Here is a 20,976-nt window from a genome sequence, read left to right as displayed (position 1 = left end):
GAGGAGTCTCCCTGCTGTCTGCCACAGGGAAAGTCATCGCAAGAATCCTCCTCAATCGCCTTCTCCGAGTGGCTGAAGAGCTCCTCCCAGAGTCACAATGCAGATTCCACCCACTAAGGGGCACAATGGACATGATCTTCACTGCGCGTCAACTACAAGAGAAATGCAGGGAACAGCACCAACCGCTTTACATGGCCTTCTTTGACCTCACAAAGGCCTTCGACACCGTCAACTGTGACGGATTATGGAGTGTCCTCAAATTCGGCTGCCCTCAAAATTTTGTCACCATCCTCCCCCTGCTTCACGACGACATGCAAGCCGTGATCCTGACCAATGGATCCACCACAGACCCAATTCACGTACGGACCGGGGTCAAGCAAGGCTGTGTCATCGCACCAACGCTCTTCTCGATCTTTCTGGCTGCAATGCACCATCTCACCCTCAGTAAGCTCCCCGCTGGAGTGGAGCTAATCTACAGATCAAACGGGAAACTGTTCAACCTCCGTTGCCTCCAGTCCAGATCCAAGGTCGTCCCATCCTCTGTCATCGAATTACAAGATGCAGACGATGCTTGCGTCTGCGCACACTCGGAGGCCGAACTCCAAACCATCGTCAACACCTTCACCGAAGCGTACGAGAGCATGGGCCTTACACTAAATATCCGTAAGACACAGGTCCTCTACCAGCCTGCCCCCGCCACACAGTACTGCTCCCCGGTTATCAAAATCCATGAGGAGGCCTTGGACAATGTGGACCGCTTTCCATACCTCGGGAACCTACTGTCAACAAGGGCAGACGTCGATGGCGAAGTTCAACACCGCCTTCAGTGTGCCAGTGCAGCCTTCGGTCGCCTGAGGAAGAGAGTGTTTGAAGACCAGGACCTCAAACCCAGCACCAAACTCATGGTCTACAGAGCAGTAGTGACACCCGCCCTCCTGTATGCTTCAGAGACAAGGACCATGTATAGCAGGCACCTCAATGCACTGGAGAGGTACCACCAACACTGCCTCCACAAGATCCTGCAAATGCATTGGCAGGATAGGCACACCAACGTCTGTGTTCTTGCTAAGGCCAACATCCCCAGCATCGAAGCTTTGACCACGCTCGATCAGCTCCGATGGACGATACGCGACTCCCAAAACAAGCGCTCTACTCGGAGCTCCGACATGGCAAGAGAGCCCCAGGTGGGCAGAGCAAACGCTTCAAGGACACCCTCAGTGTCTCCTTGAAAAAGTGCAACATCCCCACTGACACCTGGGAATCCCTGACCCAAGACCACACAATGTGGAGGAGAAGCATCCGGGAAGGCGCTGAACACCTCGAGTCTCTTTGCTGGGAGCAAATGGAAGCCAAGCGCAAACAGCAGAAGGGGCACACGTCAACCCAAGCACCCCACCCACCCGCCCCTTCAGCCACCATCTGCCCCACCTGTGACAGAGACTGTAGGTCCCGTATCGGACTCATCAGTCACCTGAGAACTCATTCAGTGTGGAAGCAAGTCATCCTTGGTTCCGAGGGACTGCCTAAGAAGAGTGTGTGTGTGTCTGTCTGTCTGTATGTGTGTTTTTATTGTTTGTGTGTCTGTGTGTATATATATATATATATATATATATATATATATAGTTTGTGAGTGTGTGTGTGTATATATAATATATATATGTGTGTATGTATATATATCTCACTCTTCTGCTCTGGTCCTTGAAGCATTGTAATGTTTCTGTTTGCACGAGCTTGCCGGGGGTCGGCAGGACAACCAAACCAAATAACTAATAACTACGATCCTTGTTCACGAAGATGTAGCAGATGATCCACACCAGCTGCATGAAATTGGTTAATCCATGCAATCTTGGAAATGCTGCTCATCTGACTCCAGTAACAGCCGACCAGCTCTTGGGGCTGTGCGTCAGTGCCAACTAATAGTCTGAGTCCAATGATGGTAGTGTTAAAAGGATAAGGGACTGTTAGCTAAAATTAAAGCTTATGGAATTGAAGGCAATTTATTGACCTATTGGTTAGGCGGTAGAAGACAGAGTAGGAATAATGGGTATGTACTGAAATTGGAGGGAAGTGGCAAGTGGTGTCCCACAAGGATCTGAGCTGGGCCTCAACTATTCACAATATTTATTAATGACTTGGATAACAAAATAGAGAGCCAAGTTTGTTGATGACACAAAGATTGGTGGCATAGTAAGTAGTTTAGAGGGGAGCATAACATTATGAAGAGACATTGATGGATTAAGTGAGTGGGTAAAACTGGCAGTTGGATTTCAAAACAGGTGAGGTCATCCATTTTTTACCAAAAAAGGATAGATCCCAGTATTTTTTAAATGGTGAAAAGCTAGGACAGTGGAGGTCCAAAGAGATTTAGGGGTCCATGTACACAGATCACTAAAATGTAGTAGTCCGGTTCAAAAACTAGAGGGCTAGAATATAAAGGGGAAGCAGTTTTACAGCTGTAGAAAGCCCTGGTTAGACCACATCTGGAGTACTGGGTATAGTTCTGGACACCGCACCTTAGAAAGGATAAATTGGCCTTGTAAGGAGTGTAGCGCAGATTCACCAGAATGTTACCAGGGCTCCAAGGGTTAGATTATGAAGAGAGATTACATAAACTGGGCTTGTATTCCTGAAATATAGAAGGTTAACGGGTGATTTGTATGAGGTTTTTAGGATTTTGAAAGGTATTGATAGGGTAGATAGAGAGAAATGTTTTCCACTAGTGCAGGGAGCCTAGGACAAGGGAACATAACCTTAAAATCAGAGCCAGGCCATTCAGGAGAGTAGTTAGGAAATGCTTCTTCACGCAAAGGGTGGTAGTGTGTAACTCTCGCCCACAAAAAGCAGTAATGCTAGCTCAATAATAATCAATCTCCGATCGATAGATTTTTGCTAGCCAAGGGTATTACGGGATATGGAGCCATGGTGGATGGATGGAGTTAGGATTCAGATCAGCTATGATCCCATTGAATGGCAGAACAAGCTCGAGCAGCTGAATGGCCTACTCCAGTTCTCTTGAGGATTGTATTAGCATTTTTGCACTAAAATAAATTATAACATGACTTTTTGTTGTTTTTTCAGAGACTAAATTGAGAAGTTTTTAAAGTTCTGTACATTCCTCACTTCTTTATCCTTATTGCCCATTTATTCTCTAATGCACCATGATTGCTTTTGATTGAACAGAGTTTGAGAGCTAAATGGTCATCAAGCTATTGAACAGATAATTCAATCACAAAAGCAAAATACAGAAAACTTTGCTATCCGGAGGTGAGCTATCCGGCAATCTGGAGCCACCGGCAAAAATCAGCAGCCGTTTTTTATTCTTTTTGTTTGTTTTTTTTGCTTTGTTTGAACAGTCAAGCTGTGCAAGGTCTGTAGCTATAGCAACAGCTTTAGCTACAGAGCTTTAGGGCCACACCCGAGCTAAGCAACAGTGTTTGTTGTCAAATGCGGAGATAAGAATCTTCGTATCTCTCAACATTAACTCTGGAGAGTACGGCAGTTTTGAGGCAACGGCAGCAGCTCGGTCCCATGGGTGCCAGATAGCACAAAGTTTCCTGTACTGCGGATGCTGGAAATCTGAAATAAAAACAGAAAATGCTGGAAATACTCAGCAGGTCAGGCAGCATCTGTGGAGAGAGAAACAGAGTTAACGTTTCAGGTCGAAGCCCCTTTGTCAAAACTGGAAAAAGCTGGAGATCGAACAGGTTTTTAAGTAAGGGCAGGGAAAGGGGGGAGGGGAGGAAAGAACAAAAGGGAAGGTCTGTGATAGGATGGAAGGCATTACCATCTCCTTTTGCCTTGCACTATCTCTTAATCTCTCCTGCCTTCCATCCTATCACAGACCTTCCCTTTTGCTCTTTCTTCCCCTCCCCCCTTTCCCTGTCCCTGCACTTGCTTAAAAACCTGTTCCATCTCCAGCTTTTTCCAGTTCTGACGAAGGGCCATCGACCTGAAACGTTAACTCTGTTTCTCTCTCCACAGATGCTGCCTGACCAGATAATTCAATCAGTTGTATGAAGAAATCATGTTTTAATTTCAGTGCAGCAGTGGTCTTGTATTAGCATTGTACTGTTTTGCAGCTTTTCAAAGGCTTTTCTTTTTTTATTTCTTATGATGATGCACTGTTTGAGAAGGACAGCGTGCCAGACTTGTAATTTCCTGGGGCAGAAGGGTAAGTCATGCCAGGTCACTCCGCTGCACCACAGCTGATTACACACAGTATTGGTATATGCCTGGGTGTAGATCACCTTTCTACCCCATAGTTTATGCAATAGGGTGTGGCTAGTGAAGCAGAAGAGAGGAATGTGAAGATCTCTCCATTTAGTCTGAATAAATTGCAAAAAAAAAAGTAAGCTATGTTACAGATTTTATCTTCGTGCAAAAATGTCAGTGCAATCTTCAGAGTAACATCCTGCTCTGCCTGAGCCCACCTGTTACTCTCTTGGTCGAATTAGATCATTAAAAAAAAAATATTTTATATTCTCAATTTACAGCCTGTGAAAAAGAAGAAAATAAAGCGTGAAATCAAAATACTAGAAAACCTCCGTGGGGGCCCCAACATCATTAAGCTGCTAGATGTGGTAAAGGACCCTGTGGTGAGTAACTGCTTCGATGTCCAACTTTGAAGAGTTGCATGCTTAGTTTGGTCAGCTTGGCTCAGTTGGTAGTGCATTTGCCTCTGAATTAGAGAATTGTGGGTTTAAGCCCTATGCTAACGCTCGAGCACATAATCTAGGCTGACACCCCTCTGATGCAGTACTGAGGGAGTGCTGTATTGTCAGAGGTGCCATCCTTTGTGCGAGATGTTAAACTGAGGCCCTGTGTGCCTGTTTTAGTTCAGATGGGCATTCAAGATCCCATGGTAATGATCAAAAAGGAGCAGGGGATTGTTATCCTTGTATAATTCCTCTTTCAATTAGCACCACCAAAAACAGATTAACTAATCATCTCATTGCTGTTTATGGGATCTGGCTATGTGTAAAATGGCTGCCATGTTGGCCCATATAAGGATATCACGCACAGTAATTCACTAAGTGAAGCACTTTGAGGTGATAAGACACCTTAATCTCGTTTAATTGGATAGGTTAAAGAATAAAACCCTGTGACCAATCTTTCGCAACCCCTATTTTGTAATGGTGTTTTGTGAGCTATTATTTCACCACACATTGTTTATTGTCTCTACCAGGTTTTCAGGGAGGTGTTGAGCAGAAGACAGATAGTTAAAATTAGGGTGGGAATACTCATTGCACAAGCTACATTCCTCCCCTAGACACCACCTCCCCAGGCCATTCTGATATGGCTCCTACCTGGCAGTTAGTGTCATTGGCAGAGCTCCATTGGCTGGCAAACAATGTATGATGGCTAGGCTTTTGTGACCCAGATTAAAGGAGCTTATAGGCCACATCTTGGGTATCCCACTCTTATTCTACAGGAACTGTTAATGAGACTTGACCATGTTGCAGAACATGGCTCACATTGAGTGATGATACACACTTGGTCTCTTGTTCCACAGATTACAGAACAAACTCTCAAAATTATCTCTTGATATTCTCTTCTGCTTTTTTCCCCCTCCAATCTATGATTTCTGTCTTCTCTTCTGAACTTTCCATTTTGTTCCAGAGTATTGATACAGCAGATTTTATGTATACAATGCATGCATAATGCTTAAAAGATTATTCCGGGTCAATCTCAGCCATTGGTAGGGGTAGGGGGCGTGGAGGAGGACGGTGCTAAGCAGAGGTCCTTGCTTCTCTACAGGAGAGGGAAAGAGTTATATTGGGCTGCTCTTTGGCATCTCCTAGCAGCTAGTTTGAGAAAAGTAGTGACAAGCCAGGGAGTAGGTTTGGTGCACCACCTCCTGGCTGAGATGGTTCATTCTGCAATCTATCAAAAAAGGGAGAGGGTGATGCCTTAACAAGGATACAACCTCAAAGTAATGTGACGTCTACTGTGGAAATGCATTTTTAACCTCTGCCTCGCAATGGTTCACACTGGCCACAGTTACAGGATATGTCTTGTTGGCTGCAACATTTCCTGCTGATCATTTGTGGTAGATAATGAAATTGAGTTTCCTAGGCAGTTTCTAACGTGTTGGCTCTGTGCTGTACCTCACGTAATGATCCTGTTCTCTCCACAGTCAAGGACTCCAGCTCTTGTTTTCGAGCACATTGATAACACTGACTTCAAGGTGAGCTCGCACGCGTGTGTACATCTAATCGGCGCAGTTAATTGTATTTTATTGATATTACTGTTTGGTCCGGACTTGTGTGCAACCTTTTACTCACTCGTGCTGAATTCCCCCCCCCCCCCCCCCCACAACCTCCCCACCACCATTTCCCCCCTTTTTTTCTCTCCCTTTGTCTAGCAACTGTATCAGATCTTGACGGATTATGACATCCGGTTCTACATGTATGAAATCCTGAAGGTGAGTTAGAAGCCGGAAGTTCTACTAGCTAATCTTTTGAATGGTGTTCACTGATTGTGTATTTGCAGGATTTTAGCTTCTTTCTGCTTTTGTTCCCTGCTGTGTCAGTGCCCTCTCCACCACCACCACACACACACACACACAGATGATTCTTTGGCAGGAAATATTTCTGTACAGGGATTGGTGTGGGCCCTAGGTTTCTCCCACACCAATGTTTGCATCACTTGGTGTCCACCTAGTGATTGACATTCAAGCGGTGGCAAGCCCCTCACTTTTGGCTGTAGCAATTTGTGCTTCATCTGGTAGCCTGGCCGAGAGCAGATGACTCTCTTCTCTGCCTTCTGCCAAAGTAGCATGGTGGTGCTTTAGTGATCGTCCTCACTCTGTTGAACGCAAGTGCACTGGTTTTCACACTGGGCAAAATGTTTAGAAACTAAACGGTTACTGGTAGAATGTTAAAGGGACCAGTCCTTTTCTCATTTTAGCAGTGCTGACTTAAGACCAACAAAAAATTACCTGGAAGGTCAATTCTGCATGGTTCTGTTCGATTTAATCCAAGTAACCCATTTTGACCAAGCCTCAAGGGAATATATATAGTATTAAAACATGAGAGGGGTACTGTGACGGGTTGCAGTATTTTCCAGAACAAGATATGGATTTTTACCCACACAGAGCCTCCTCATCTAGGTTGCTGTGATAATTTGGAAGCCAGTTCCTCCAATGCGAAGAAGGGATGTTCTGGGGATCAGCCACTCTGGGTTACTGTGTTTAAAACTGCTGGTAACAAGCTCAAGGCATGGAGCATGTTGCCCGCATTGCCTTGTGGTGATGCATTGGGGGGAGTGTGTGTGGAATAAAGGTATGAAAATATGAACAAAAAATTGCTTAATACTCTTATTCCCACAGGCCTTGGATTACTGCCACAGTATGGGCATCATGCACAGGGACGTGAAACCACATAATGTGATGATCGATCATGCCCAGAGAAAGGTATGGGGCTGGCTGGAGGTCATACTGTTTCGAGGGGGGGTGGGGGGGGGGCGGCTGTGGGAATTATAGACGCGAGTGAAGGTTTGGTTTTGACAAAAATGAGCTCGATATAGCTCTTTTTATCTAATGTGTTGTAGCACCAGGCTGCCACATAAAGATTATACTGTGGCAAAGCCACCAAGGGACTCCTGTATATGACTATATATATATAACTGCCTTTAACAGAGTGCTACAGCACCTATGTTTGTTTACTGTTTCTAAATCACCCGTTCTCGGTAAGTTCCAGAACCAGCGCGATGACGTCATCACGTTGGTCACGTGACGTCCCAAACGGCGGGAAACGTCATGACGTCAGGCTGGGAGGTTCCCAGGTCAGACCTCGTGAAGCCAGCCTTAAGAAAAGACCTGTTGATTGTTTCTCCTGCATTCCATTGTTTGTTCTTTAGTTTACATTAAACTTCGTTTAATTATCGGACTGACTCGACCTCAGTATTTCAGCTAGGGATCTGACGATTCCTACAGTGGTGACCCCGAAGCTTCGCGGACGATTTTCGCGGAGGAAGCGCGACGCAGCACGATGGAGGTTAATGCAGTGACCTTGAAGCTCCCTCAATTTTGGGAACAACAGGCGGCCTCCTGGTTGGTCCAAGCGGAGGCTCAGTTCCAACTTCAGAACATTGTGCTGGATCAGACCCGTTACCTTTACGTGGTCTCCGCACTGGACAGCTCGACGGCTTTGAGGGTCATCAGCCTGCTGGAAAACCCGCCCGTGGATAACAAGTATGATACGCTTAAGGCGCGACTAATGCAGGTTTTCGGCCTCACGAAAGCGGAGCGCGCGTGACGTTTACTCACACTGCCCGGGTTAGGCGACGCCAAGCCGTGTGAGTTGATGAGCCAGATGCTCACGCTCCTTGGTTCTGAGCCGCAGTGTTTTCTGTTCCGGGAACTGTTCCTGAGCCAGCTCCCCGAGCAGGTGCAAGCAGCCCTCGCCAGGTTGAAGGCTACGGACGGTGTAGCGCTCGTGGCCGAAGCCGACACTATTTATGCGGTGATGCAGCAGTACTGCGCCACCTCGAAGCGTCCCGCCCCGAAGAACCCCGCCTTGGCGCCTCCACCATCTGGTCTCTGTTACTATCACGCCCGTTTCGGCCCAAAAGCCAGATGCTGCCGTCCTCCCTGTAGTTTCGTGCCTAATGCAACGAGAAAGCAACAGCACCGACTGCGTGAACGGAAGAACGACCCCGAGGTCGGTTTCGCATCTACGATGGCGGTTGGAGATTCCGGGAAGTTACTTTATATCACCGACTCCATTTCGGGCCGGCGGTTTTTGTGTGACACGGGCGCCCAGTGCAGCATCCTCCCCGCTTCGCCGCTCGACGTCAGGGCCGGGAGGCGCGGTTCTTCACTCCAGGCCGCCAATGGCAGTGCTATTCGTACGTTCGGGAAGCGGCGGATCCAGGTGTGTTTCGGCAGGCAATGTTTCCTATGGGAGTTTATCACCGCCAAAATCGCACAGGCAATCCTCGGCGCTGACTTCTGTGCCAATGGCCTATTGGTTGATTTACGAAATGGCCGTCTGATTCACGCTGCCACGTTTGCCTCCATCCCGTGCTTTCGGGGCTTAGGCGCGCCTCACACGGTTTCCTGCACCGTGCCGGCGCCCGACGACTTTGCCCGCCTTCGCGGGGAATTTCCGGATCTAACTCGGCCCACCTTCTCTGCAACGACCGCTAAACATGGTGTGGAGCACCACATCGCGACGACCAGCCCTCCGGTCTATGCCCGGGCTCGGCGGCTGGAACCCAGTAAACTCGAGGCCGCGAAGGCGGAGTTCGCCACCATGGAGCGGCTGGGGATTGTTCGCCGGTCGGATAGTCCCTGGTCTTCACCACTTCATATCGCCCCTAAGCCCGGCGGTGGTTGGAGGCCCTGCGGCGATTATCGGCACCTCAATGAGGTCACGACGCCCGACCGGTACCCAATACCGTACATCCAAGATTTCTCTGCACATTTGGCGGGCAATTCGTTTTTTTCCAAAATCGACCTCGTCCGGGGGTTACCATCAAGTGCCCGTCCACCCCCAGGACATCCAGAAGATGGCGGTCATTACCCCGTTCGGACTTTTTGAATTCCTCCGAATGCCGTTCGGGCCCAAGAATGCGGCGCAGGCGTTCCAGCACCTTATGGATTCAGTGCTGCGGGATCTTAAGTTCCTGTTTGTGTATCTCGATGACATCCTGGTCACCAGTACCTCAAAAGAGGAACATCTCACCACCTGCGCCTCCTTTTTCGCCGCCTCCATCAGCACGGCCTCATAATTAACCTGGCCAAGTGCCAATTCGGGCTGCGACAGATCAACTTCTTGGGCCACCGCATCACTGCGGAAGGAGCAGTGCCACTTCGGTCGAAGGTGGAGGCGATTGCTGCTGTTCCACGCCCGCAATCCGTTAAAGCGCTCCAGGAGTTCCTCGGTATAGTAAATTTTCGGTTTGTTCCCCGGGCCGCGCAGCTTATGCAGCCACTCTACGAGGCACTCAGAGGGAAACCGGGGAAGGAACCTATAGTCTGGACGCCAGAGATGGATTGCGCTTTTGTGGACACGAAAGATGCTCTCGCAAACGCAACGATGTTGACGCACCCGCTGCCTGGTGCCACCATCGCGCTTGCGACTGACGCTTCGGACTACGCCATAGGCGCCGTGCAGGAGCAATGGGTCGACGGGACGTGGCAACCGCTGGCGTTTTTTAGTCGCCAATTGCGTCATAACGAACGCAGCTACAGCACATTCGACGGAGTTGTTGGCGTTGTTTCTGGCCAGCCGCCATTTTCGTTTTCTGTTGGCGGGACGCCAATTCACCACGTTTGTGGATCACAAGCCCCTGACGTTTGCCATGGCCAAGACGGCTGAGCCGTGGTCGGCTCGACAGCAACGACAGCTCACCTTTATTTCTGAGTTCACCACCGACATCCGGCACGTGGCCGGCAAGGACAACGTGGTCGCCGATTGCCTCTCGCGTGCAACGGTCCAGGCTGTCCAGCTGGGACTCGATTATTCACTCATGGCTGCTGACCAAGCGGCTGATCCGGAAATGCAAGCTTTCCGTACCGACGACTCCTACCTGCAGCCAGCGGATGTGCTTTTCCACTCGGCCGGCACCTCCTTGCTCTGCGACGTCTCCTTGGGGGACCCCCGCCCAATCGTTCCGCTGTCCTGGAGTAGGAACGTTTTCGATGCCATCCACGGGCTTGCGCACCCTGGCATGAGGGCTTCACAAAAACTACTGCCGTCCAAGTTCGTCTGGACAGGGATGCGCAAGGATGTCCGCGACTGGGCCAACACCTGCGTCATGTGCCAGTGGGCTAAGGTGCAGCGGTACGTCAAAGCTCCCGTAGCCGTTTTCGAAGTACCGAAGCGGCGTTTCGATCACGTCCATGTCGACCTCGTTGGCCCACTACCGCCGTCACAGGGTTTCACACATCTCTTGACTATTGTCGACCGTACCACCAGGTGGCCGGAGGCCATTCCTTTGACGTCCACCACCTCCGTGGATGTCGCCCGGGCTTTTCTTTCCTCCTGGGTTGCAAGTTTCGGCGTTCCGTCTGATATTTTGTCGGACCGCGGGCCGCAATTCTCGTCTGCACTGTGGAACGCCGTAGCCTTGGGTTTGGGCACCAAGCTCCATCGGACCACGGTTTACCATCCGCAGGCAAATGGACTATGTGAGCGCTTTCATCGGTCCTTGAAGGCGTCGCTGCGGGCCAGCCTCCAGGGGGCCGCATGGATAGACAGGCTGCCTTGGGTGATGCTCGGGTTACGCACAGCGCCCAAAGAGGACCTGCAGGCATCGGCCGCCGAGCTGATTTATGGACAGCCACTCTGGGTGCCAGGCGAGTTTCTTCCGTCACCAACGCGACCTTGGTCGGCAGCCGAACAACTGGAGGCCCACTGGGATGCAGCTCAATCTTTTAGGTCAATTCCGACGTCACATTACGGTTTGCCCGTGTCACACGTTCCGCTGGAGCTTATGCAGGCTAAATTCGTTTTTGTTAGGCATGACGCCCACCGTAGTCCTCTCACACCTCCCATATACAGGCCCTTTCCAGGTACTGCAGGCGGGTGCCAAGAGTTTTTTAGTGGACGTCGGGGGCAAGCCTGACCACATTTCCGTGGACCGCCTCAAGGCCGCACACCTGGACCAGGTGACGGAAGAAACTCGCCTGGCACCCGGAGTGGCTGTCCATAAACCAGCTCGTCTGCCCAGCCCATTCCTCTCCGGGAATATCGGAGTTGTTCGAACAGGCTTGTCCGACCTCCTCTGCGATTGACTTTTGTGGTTAAAGACACTTCTGGGGGGGCGCATGTGGCAAAGCCACCAAGGGACTCCTGTATATGACTATATAACTGCCTTTAACAGAGTGCTACAGCACCTATGTTTGTTTACTGTTTGTAAATAACCCGTTCTCGGTAAGTTCAAGAAGACCCCAGGTGGTGAAAATAGGCAGAAACACCTCCTCCACACTGATCCTGAACACGGGAGCTCCCCAGGGTTGTGTGCTCAGCCCCCTTCTGTACTCCCTGTTTACTCACGACTGCGTGGCCACGCACAACTTCAACTCCATCATCAAGTTTGCTGATGACACTACCGTTGTAGGCCTGATCACAGATGGCAATGAGACAGGCTACAGGGAGGAGGTAAGAGCCCTAGGATAATGGTGCAAGTACAACAACCTCTCCCTCAACATCAGCAAAACAAAGGAGATGATCGAGGATTACAGGAAGCGGCAGGGGGAGGGACACACCCCAATCTACATCGAAGGGGCTGAGGTGGAGAGGGTCAGCAGCTTCAAATTCCTGGGTGTATTCATTACGGAGGACTTAACGTGGTCTCATCACATCGACGTTGTAACCAAGAAGGCATGCCGACGCCTGTTCTTCCTCAGGAGACTGAAGAAATTTGGAATGGCCCCCCAGATTCTTTCCAACTTCTACCGGTGCACCATCGAGAGTATCCTGTCCGGCTGCATCACTACCTGGTATGGCAACTGCACCGCCACAGACTGCAAGGCTCTACAGATGGTGGTGAAAGCTGCACAACATACTATAGGAATTAAACTACCTGCTGTGCAGGATATCTACCCCGAGGTGCGCCGGGGGAAGGCCCTGAGAATCATTAAAGACGCGAGTCACCCCAGCCACAACCTCTTCGCCCTGCTCCCGTCCGGTAAGAGATACCGAAGCATACGGTCTCGTACCAACAGGTTTCGAAACAGCTTCTACCCCCAGGCCATAAGACTCATGAATGATTAATTTATTATTTATTACTGTTGTTTTATTTATTATTACTGTCTTTCTATTAGTATTTCTATTAGTATTTTTATCATTGTTATGCCATATTTATTCCAATGTTGAGAGGACTCGTAAAAATCAACATTTCATTGTGCAGTACACACGTCTGCTGCATATATGACAAATAAAATTGAATTGAAGTTCCAGAACCAGCGCGATGACGTCATCACGTTGGTCACGTGACGTCCCGAACGGCGGGAAACGTCATGACGTCAGGCTGGGAGGTTCCCAGGTCAGACCTCGTGAAGCCAGCCTTAAGAAAAGACCTGTTGATTGTTTCTCCTGCATTCCATTGTTTGTTCTTTAGTTTACATTAAACTTCGTTTAATTATCGGACTGACTCGACCTCAGTATTTCAGCTAGGGATCTGACGATTCCTACAATACTGTATTGAGCTTCTGATAAGATGTTGTCCATTAAAATGAAGCAAAATCTAACTGGGCAACTCAAGACACTAAACTGTGTAGTTCTCAGAAGTCACATCACACGAAGGCCCTTGTGCAGGCTTCAGTAAATCTGGCAAAAGCAGTTCAACTTTTGATGGAAAATCAACCATGTGTAAGAGCTGTATCAGTGAGCCAAGAGGTGACTGATGTTTCCAGTGCTGTAGCTGAGGGGGCTGCTGTTTCCAGTGCTGTAGCCGAGAGGGGGCTGCTGTTTCCAGTGCTGTAGCCGAGAGGAGACTGCTGTTTCCAGTGCTGTAGCCGAGAGGAGGCTGCTGTTTCCAGTGCTGTAGCCGAGAGGAGACTGCTGTTTCCAGTGCTGTAGCCGAGAGGAGACTGCTGTTTCCAGTGCTGTAGCCGAGAGGGGGCTGCTGTTTCCAGTGCTGTAGCCGAGAGGAGGCTGCTGTTTCCAGTGCTGTAGCTGAGAGGAGGCTGCTGTTTCCAGTGCTGTAGCCGAGAGGAGGCTGCTGTTTCCAGTGCTGTAGCCGAGAGGAGGCTGCTGTTTCCAGTGCTGTAGCCGAGAGGAGGCTGCTGTTTCCAGTGCTGTAGCCGAGAGGGGGCTGCTGTTTCCAGTGCTGTAGCCGAGAGGAGGCTGCTGTTTCCAGTGCTGTAGCCGAGAGGAGGCTGCTGTTTCCAGTGCTGTAGCCGAGAGGAGGCTGCTGTTTCCAGTGTGGATTCAGTGAGCTGAGAGGTGACTGCTGTTTCCAGTGTGGATTCAGTGAGCTGAGCGGTGACTGCTGTCCACTGCTGGAGCTGTGAGCTGAGCAGGTGGCTGACACAAATGGGGTGTATGTGACATGTCAAGTAACTCGATTGCTACAGGCCATTTAATATCAGCTTTCTGGATCTGTGCCCTTTGTAAGTACTTTAGATTTTTTGAGATTATTTACTTTCTATTGAAAGGTGCACACAATCCTTTTCTCTCCATTTGGGTCAAGTGCCTTTTCTCTGGAACATACTTTCAAACCGGTTCCAATGCCATGAAGAGGCACACAGGAGTGATCTACCTACCCTTTCCAGGGAGATATTGTAATCTCCACCCTATGAAACTCGCTTTGGAAACTGATTGGAGTGAGGGATCAAATCTGCGGCCTTCTGCTCCTTGGTGCTGTGTCTGAGTTTCATCGTGCCCCTTATACTGTGTGTGTGTGTACATCATTTTAAAGCACACTGGCTCCATCTAGTGACTATGTTATAGAGTTGTTTTGTTTCTCTGATTTCTAGTGCCATATCTGACTAAACTGAATACCTTTGTTTGTCTTCTGCATATTTCTTGTGAAGAATGCTAGTGGGAAAATAAATTGCATTAAAAGCCAAGCTATGGCATAGCATGTAGTTTCAATGTATCAGCTGATGTTTGACTGACCCAATTTGTTCTGCAGCTTCGGTTGATTGACTGGGGACTGGCTGAGTTTTACCATCCTGAGCAGGAGTACAATGTTAGAGTGGCCTCCAGGTACTTCAAAGGTCCTGAGCTGCTGGTTGACTACCAGGTACAAGCAAGATACTGGATTTATACTGGCTTACGCTTTACAAAGATCAGAATGTTCGGTGGGGGGGGGGGCGTATAATTTTCTTCGCTGAGGATCTCCTTTATCTTGACACTCTCCACTCCATATATCATCCCCCACCCTCCATGATAAGACTTTAGGCCTCCACTAGTCTCTTCTCAGCCTGACTCAGAGCGGTCCCAGCGATTCTCCTTTTGATTTCACTGACCTCTGATCAGTGCCTCCTTACTAATGCTAACTTACCATGTAGAGTTATCTAGGATGTGAACCCTATTGCTTGGACTCTGACCGTGCCCCTCGACTGCACCAAACTCTGTTTTACTGCTTCACCCTCCTCTCTCTCAATCTGACACAACTTCTGAAGTGAGGGTCTAACATTGCTCAGTGGTAAAAGTTGATGTGTAGTACACTTGCCTGCCTAATCAGAATTTCAAATGTTGCCATCCCAAGATAGAAGATCTAGCCTGAATACTAAAGGGCCATTTGAGAATGTATTTATTTGAAGCTGGAACATTAAGTAAGGGAGTGGAAGGAGAGGATAGACTTTACTTCAATTTAAAGTTGTCCATTTATGTATGCACAGCGCTATTGAAGAAAGGTTTGCTTTCTGGGTCATGTATGGTGACATTGTAAATGCATTCTTTATAATTGTGATTACAATTTAGTTGAACTTAATTCACAGATGCAATCCTCCCACCTCATGTTAAAAGTCTGTACTAGACGGCGAGCCACACTGAGTGCCAGAGTGTTGTGTGTAAATAGTCTGCTTACGGACTAGTCATTGTATTATGAATTTTACCATATTTACTGCTTACTTTTCAGAACTCTGGCGTGGCTGGGTTTGAACAATTCAGTGTTTTGATCCCTGTGATAGCTTGTGACTGGCCTGTTCCCAGTTGCTCTGTGAGCTGCCCAACTATGCGGAGCTCGATGGCAGCCTTGAGTGGACCTTGCCATCCATAGGGACTTGAGTGTGGTTGCCTGACATGCTACGTAGACCTCTTGATGGTTGTCAGTAGTAGGTGTTCAGCTGGCTATTCTTGGCTGCTCTTCAAGAAGGGAAAGTTTTCAGATGCTTCTTCCCCTTTAAAAGCTGCGATGGTCACTCTGCTTAATAGGTTCACATGGTGCAAAACTCAATTCTAGAGATTCCCGAGAAAAGTGAATTTGAGCCCTTTCATGGTGAGCCACTGAGAGAAGAGAATTTGACATTTTTTCAGGGAATAAATCCAGTTCTCATTACTGTGTTCTAAATTACTTAAAGGTATACATTTTTAAAAAGAGAAGATTATATAAATATTAAAATGTAACAAAACCTAGCTTTAATAATGATTAAGACTGATTGAAGAGAACATGTCTGTGCTGGTGATCATTGGAACACAGATGTTTCATTTTCTCAATTCATTCTACTACCCAGTTGAAGTGGTAGCCGCCCAGGACAGGACCTTAAAAGTCTAATTCTGAACCAAATGAAATCGACTGATTCTCTGGCCTTGGGAGTCTGTTCGAACCTATATCATCCCATTGTGCACCCATGTTTCTTCACAGTGTGTTCCTTATCTTGGCTATGCTCTTGTGGTGAGGAACTGAAGAGAGGTCAGGTGCTTTCCACATATCGTGCTGAAGACTTGTGCTCCAGAACTAGCTACGCCTCTAGCCAAGCTGTTCCAGTACAGCTACAACACTGGCATCTACCCGACAATGTGGAAAATTGCCCAGGTATGTCCAGTCCACAAAAAGCAGGACAAATCCAATCCGGCCAATTACTGCCCCATCAGTCTACTCTCAATCATCAGCAAAGTGATGGAAAGTATCGTCGACAGTGCTATCAAGCGACAGTTACTCGCCAATAATCTGCTCACCGATGCTCAGTTTGGGTTCCGCCAGGACCGCTCTGCTCCAGACCTCATTACAGCCTTGGTCCAAATATGGACAAAAGAGCTGAATTCCAGAGGTGAAGTGAGAGTGACTGCCCTTGACATCAAGGCAGCATTTGACCAAGCATCAAGGAGCCCTAGTAAAACTGAAGTCAATGGGAACCGGGGGTTGGGAGGGAAACTCTCCACTGGCTGGAGTCATACCTAGCACAAAGGAAGGTGGTTGTTGGAGGCCAATCATCTCAGCCCAAGACATCGCTGCAGGAGTCTAACCACCACCCCTTTGACATTCAATTACATTACTATTGCCGAATCCCCCACCAACAACATCCTCGGGGTCACCATTGACCAGAAACTTAACTGGACCAGCCAAATAAATACTGTGGCTACAAGAGCAGATCAGAGGCTGGGTATTCTGTGGTGAGTGACTCCCCAAAGCCTTTCCACCATCTGCAAGGCACAAGTCAGGAGTGTGATAGAATACTCTCCACTTGCCTGATTGAGTGCAGCTCCAACAACACTCAAGAAGCTCGACATCATCCAGGACAAAGCAGCCCGCTTGATTGGCACCCCATCCACCACCTTAAACATTCACTCCCTCCACCACTGGTGCACTGTGGTTGCAGTGTGTACCATCTACAAAATGCACTGCAGCAACTCACCAAGGCTGCTTCAACAGCTCCTCCCAAACCCGCGACCTCTTCCACCTAGAAGGACAAGGGCAGCAGGCGCATGGGCACACCATCAATTGCAAGTTCCCCTCCAAGTCACACAACATCCTGACTTGGAAATATATCACCGTTCCTTCATCATCGCTGGGTCAAAATCCTGGAACTCCCTCCCTAACAGCACTGTGGGACTGCAGCAGTTGATGAAGGCAGCTTACCACCACCTTCTCAAGTGCAATTAGGGATGGATAAAAGTGCTGGCCTTGCCAGCGACGCCCGCATCCCATGAACAACAAAAAATAGGAAGGTCAGGGATTCACGTCTCCTGACCCATAATCATGTATTTCAGCTGGATATGCCTTTCCTCCTTGCCCCTCCCCACCCCAAATGCAGGAATTAGAGCATGGGAGGCAGACAAAATATTGTTTTTTAAAGTTGGAAAATATATGAAAACATTGGAATGCGTTTAACCGTTCAGATGCAAATATCTTGAATGACCCAAGTTTTTTGTCTGACCAATCCCTCAGCTGCTCCCTTTTATTTTCCAGATGTATGATTACAGCCTGGACATGTGGAGTTTGGGCTGTATGTTGGCCAGCATGATATTCCGTAAGGAGCCTTTCTTCCATGGACATGACAACTATGACCAGGTAGGGTTTTATTAAACCAGCACTCGCTGATGGAAGATAAAGGCTAGAAATCAGCTGACCTTGAAAACGGTGAATTAGAGCTGTCATCAGCAGACGCTGTGCCAAGTTTTGCTATCTGCTTTAGGTCTTAGAGTAGGTCACCCATCTAGCTGAATCATAAGTCTTGGCCACATCAAGGTAGTAACTGTCAAATGTAATTCATTGATTTAATTAAATGTTGCCATTAGGAAAGTTGTGGCAAAGTTTTTTTTTAAGTAAGTGTTTTTTCCAAAGATGTAATTACTTCATTTTGTTTACCTTGCAAGAGCTCCAAAAAGGAGTTGCAAGCTCTTAATTTGTATAAGAATCAGATCAACTTTTGCACCAAGTTCTCCGCTTTCAATTTCTCATCGTTCATAGCAATGTCCTCTGTTGCTCTCTCAATGGGAATCAGCCATTTTCAACTTGCGAAACTTGATCTCAATTTAGGCAAAAATGTTTTGATGTTGAGAGATACACGCTTGTCTCCTTACTGGGCAATTTCAATAATTTTACTAAAATTAAAATTGCTTTGTTACATGTCCGCATCAGCATTCGAAGTTTCTGTGCCCTGTCTTATTCATTCCATGAGGTGCTTTTCTTAATGCGTTTCCAGTCATCGGGAGTCAATCCTCAGATTTGGGTCTACAATCCACATCTAACAAGCATAAGAACTCCAAATCAGAGAGGTTTGTCTAGAATGGAATGCAATCAGCTTATGGGAATCGGGTATTTGAGGTGAACTCTATTGTACTGGTCCATGTAACTTGAGTTTTCCCTGTGTCCATTCACGTGCACATTTTGGCTGCCGCTCTGGACCCGAGCCCATAACTTCTATTTCCACTGTTTTCTCCCCTTTTTTACTTTTCTCTTTACCCCTCCTAGACTCCTCTCTCCTGTCGTCATGCCTCCTTTCATTTCTACCCTCCCAAATCCCTATCCCAAACATTCAGCACTCCTCAACCTTCCTACTCTCCTGTCGCCATCCTAGGCTTGACTCACTCTTAAAAATACCTACAACTTCCCTCTGTGCCTTTCTTGGCATCCTCCAAAGAGCCCATCGAGGCACCCGTCGCTGCCTCCTTACGAACAGCAACCCCAACTACCCCATCCTACTCTCTTGCTGACCTTCCCGCCCAGTGCACCTGCTGGGAGCTAATCTTGCCAATTTCCTCCCCATTCAACTCAATCCTCCCAGTGCTGACCCTGTGGACTCTGGCAACAGATCAGTTATCACTGCCCCTCTCTGTACCTCCCTCCAGCGGGATCAGCGGTACTATAAAGAGCGCGAGAGGAGCGGAATTATCGGTGCTATAAATAGCGTGAAAGTAGCAGGCTCAGTGGCACTATAAAGAGCGCGAGAGGAGCGGAAGCAGCGGCGCTATAAAGCGCGAGAGGAGCGGAAGCAGCGGCGCTATAAAGAGCGCGAGAGTAGCGGGCTCTGGCGCTATAAAGAGCGCGAGAGGAGCGGGCTCAGTGGCGCTATAAAGAGCGCGAGAGGAGCGGAAGCAGCGGCGCTATAAAGCGTGAGGAGCGGAAGCAGCGGCGCTATAAAGCGCGAGAGGGGCGGAAGCAGCGGCGCTATAAAGCGTGAGGAGCGGAAGCAGCGGCGCTATAAAGAGCGCGAGAGGAGCGGAAGCAGCGGCGCTATAAAGAGCGAGAGGAGCGGAAGCAGCGGCGCTATAAAGAGCGTGAGGAGCGGAAGCAGCGGCGTTATAAAGCGCGAGAGGAGCGGAAGCAGCAGCGCTATAAAGAGCACGAGAGGAGCGGAAGCAGCGGCGCTATAAAGCGTGAGGAGCGGAAGCAGTGGCGCTATAAAGCGTGAGGAGCAGAAGCAGCGGCGCGAGAGGAGCGGAAGCAGCGCTATAAAGAGCGCGAGAGGAGCAGAAGCAGCGGCGCGAGAGGAGCGGAAGCAGCGGCGCTATAAAGCGCGAGAGGAGCGGAAGCAGTGGCGCTATAAAGAGCACGAGAGTAGCGGGCTCAGTGGCGCTATAAAGAGCGTGAGAGGAGCATAAGCAGCGGCGCTATAAAGCGCGAGAGCGGAAGCAGCAGCAGTATAAAGCGTGAGAGGAGCGGAAGCGGCGCTATAAAGCATGAGGAGCAGAAGCAGCGGCGCGAGAGGAGCGGAAGCAGCGGCGCTATAAAGAGCGCGAGAGGAGCAGAAGCAGCGGCGCGAGAGGAGCGGAAGCAGCGGCGCTATAAAGCGTGAGGAGCGGAAGCAGCGGCGCTATAAAGCGTGAGGAGCGGAAGCAGCGGCGCTATAAAGCGTGAGGAGCGGAAGCAGCGGCGCTATAAAGCGTGAGGAGCGGAAGCAGCGGCGCTATAAAGAGCGCGAGAGGAGCGGAATCAGCGGCGCTATAAAGCGCGTGAGGAGCGGCAGCAGCGGCGCTATAAAGAGCGCGAGAGGAGCGGAAGCAGCGGCACTAGACAAAGCCTTCAAACAGAAAAATCAAGGAGTGACAGCACAGGGCAGCAGGGACCTGAGCGAGAGCGGAGGCGGAGCAAATAAACAGCAGAGGAAGGCCCGAGAGCGGAGGCAGCAGACCTGAGCGGGAGCAACTCAACAAAGGCAGAATTTGAAAGAGTGATGTCAGCATTAAATAGTGACGCCTGCACAAGGGAAGGAACTGATTAGTGAGTAGCTGGCAAGTGTTTCTAGTTTCTAGTTAATAGTCTCTAAAGTAAAGGCATGGCAGGGCAGCTCAGTCCCGTGGAATGCACATCCTGTGCCATGTGGGAAGTCCTGGATATTTCTCGTGGCCTGGACGACCACGTGTGCGGGAATTGTCGCCAGCTACAGCAGGAGGGAGGGCTTTAGATTCCTGAGGCATTGGGACCGTTTCTGGGGAAGGTGGGACCTGCACAAGCCAGACGGATTGCACCTCAACAGGACCGGGACAGATATCCTCGCGGGGTGGGGGGGTTTGCTCGTGCTGTTGAGGAGGGTTTAAACTAGCTTGGCAGGGGGACGGGAACCTGAGCGTAGATTCAGAAGGGAGAGAAGCAAAGCTGGAAATGGAAGGCAGAAAATTAGTAAGTGCGTTT

General features: G+C 49.0%; 1 protein-coding gene across 2 annotated transcripts in view; it reads left to right on the top strand.

Annotated features, from left to right (window-relative positions):
- Positions 1–20,976, top strand: part of csnk2a2b (casein kinase 2, alpha prime polypeptide b) — a 95,137-nt gene that overhangs the window by 59,595 nt on the left and 14,566 nt on the right. Inside the window, exons 3-8 of one of the 2 annotated variants that reach the window (XM_085991064.1) lie at positions 4,494–4,595; positions 6,137–6,187; positions 6,377–6,424; positions 7,331–7,414; positions 14,590–14,700; positions 17,812–17,913. In XM_085991064.1, the coding sequence (XP_085847190.1) occupies positions 4,494–4,595; positions 6,137–6,187; positions 6,377–6,424; positions 7,331–7,414; positions 14,590–14,700; positions 17,812–17,913 (498 nt within the window). Of the gene's footprint in view, positions 1–4,493; positions 4,596–6,136; positions 6,188–6,364; positions 6,425–7,330; positions 7,415–14,589; positions 14,701–17,811; positions 17,914–20,976 lie in introns of both variants that reach the window. The other variant, XM_085991063.1, reaches the window with a different exon arrangement.

The sequence above is a fragment of the Somniosus microcephalus genome, chromosome 6, assembly GCF_052327205.1.
Source record: "Somniosus microcephalus isolate GS21.2 chromosome 6, FLI_Smic_1.0, whole genome shotgun sequence".
Lineage (NCBI taxonomy): Eukaryota > Metazoa > Chordata > Chondrichthyes > Squaliformes > Somniosidae > Somniosus > Somniosus microcephalus.
The sequence above is the reverse complement of the archived record's forward strand: the minus strand, read 5'-3'. Positions and strand labels throughout refer to the sequence as shown.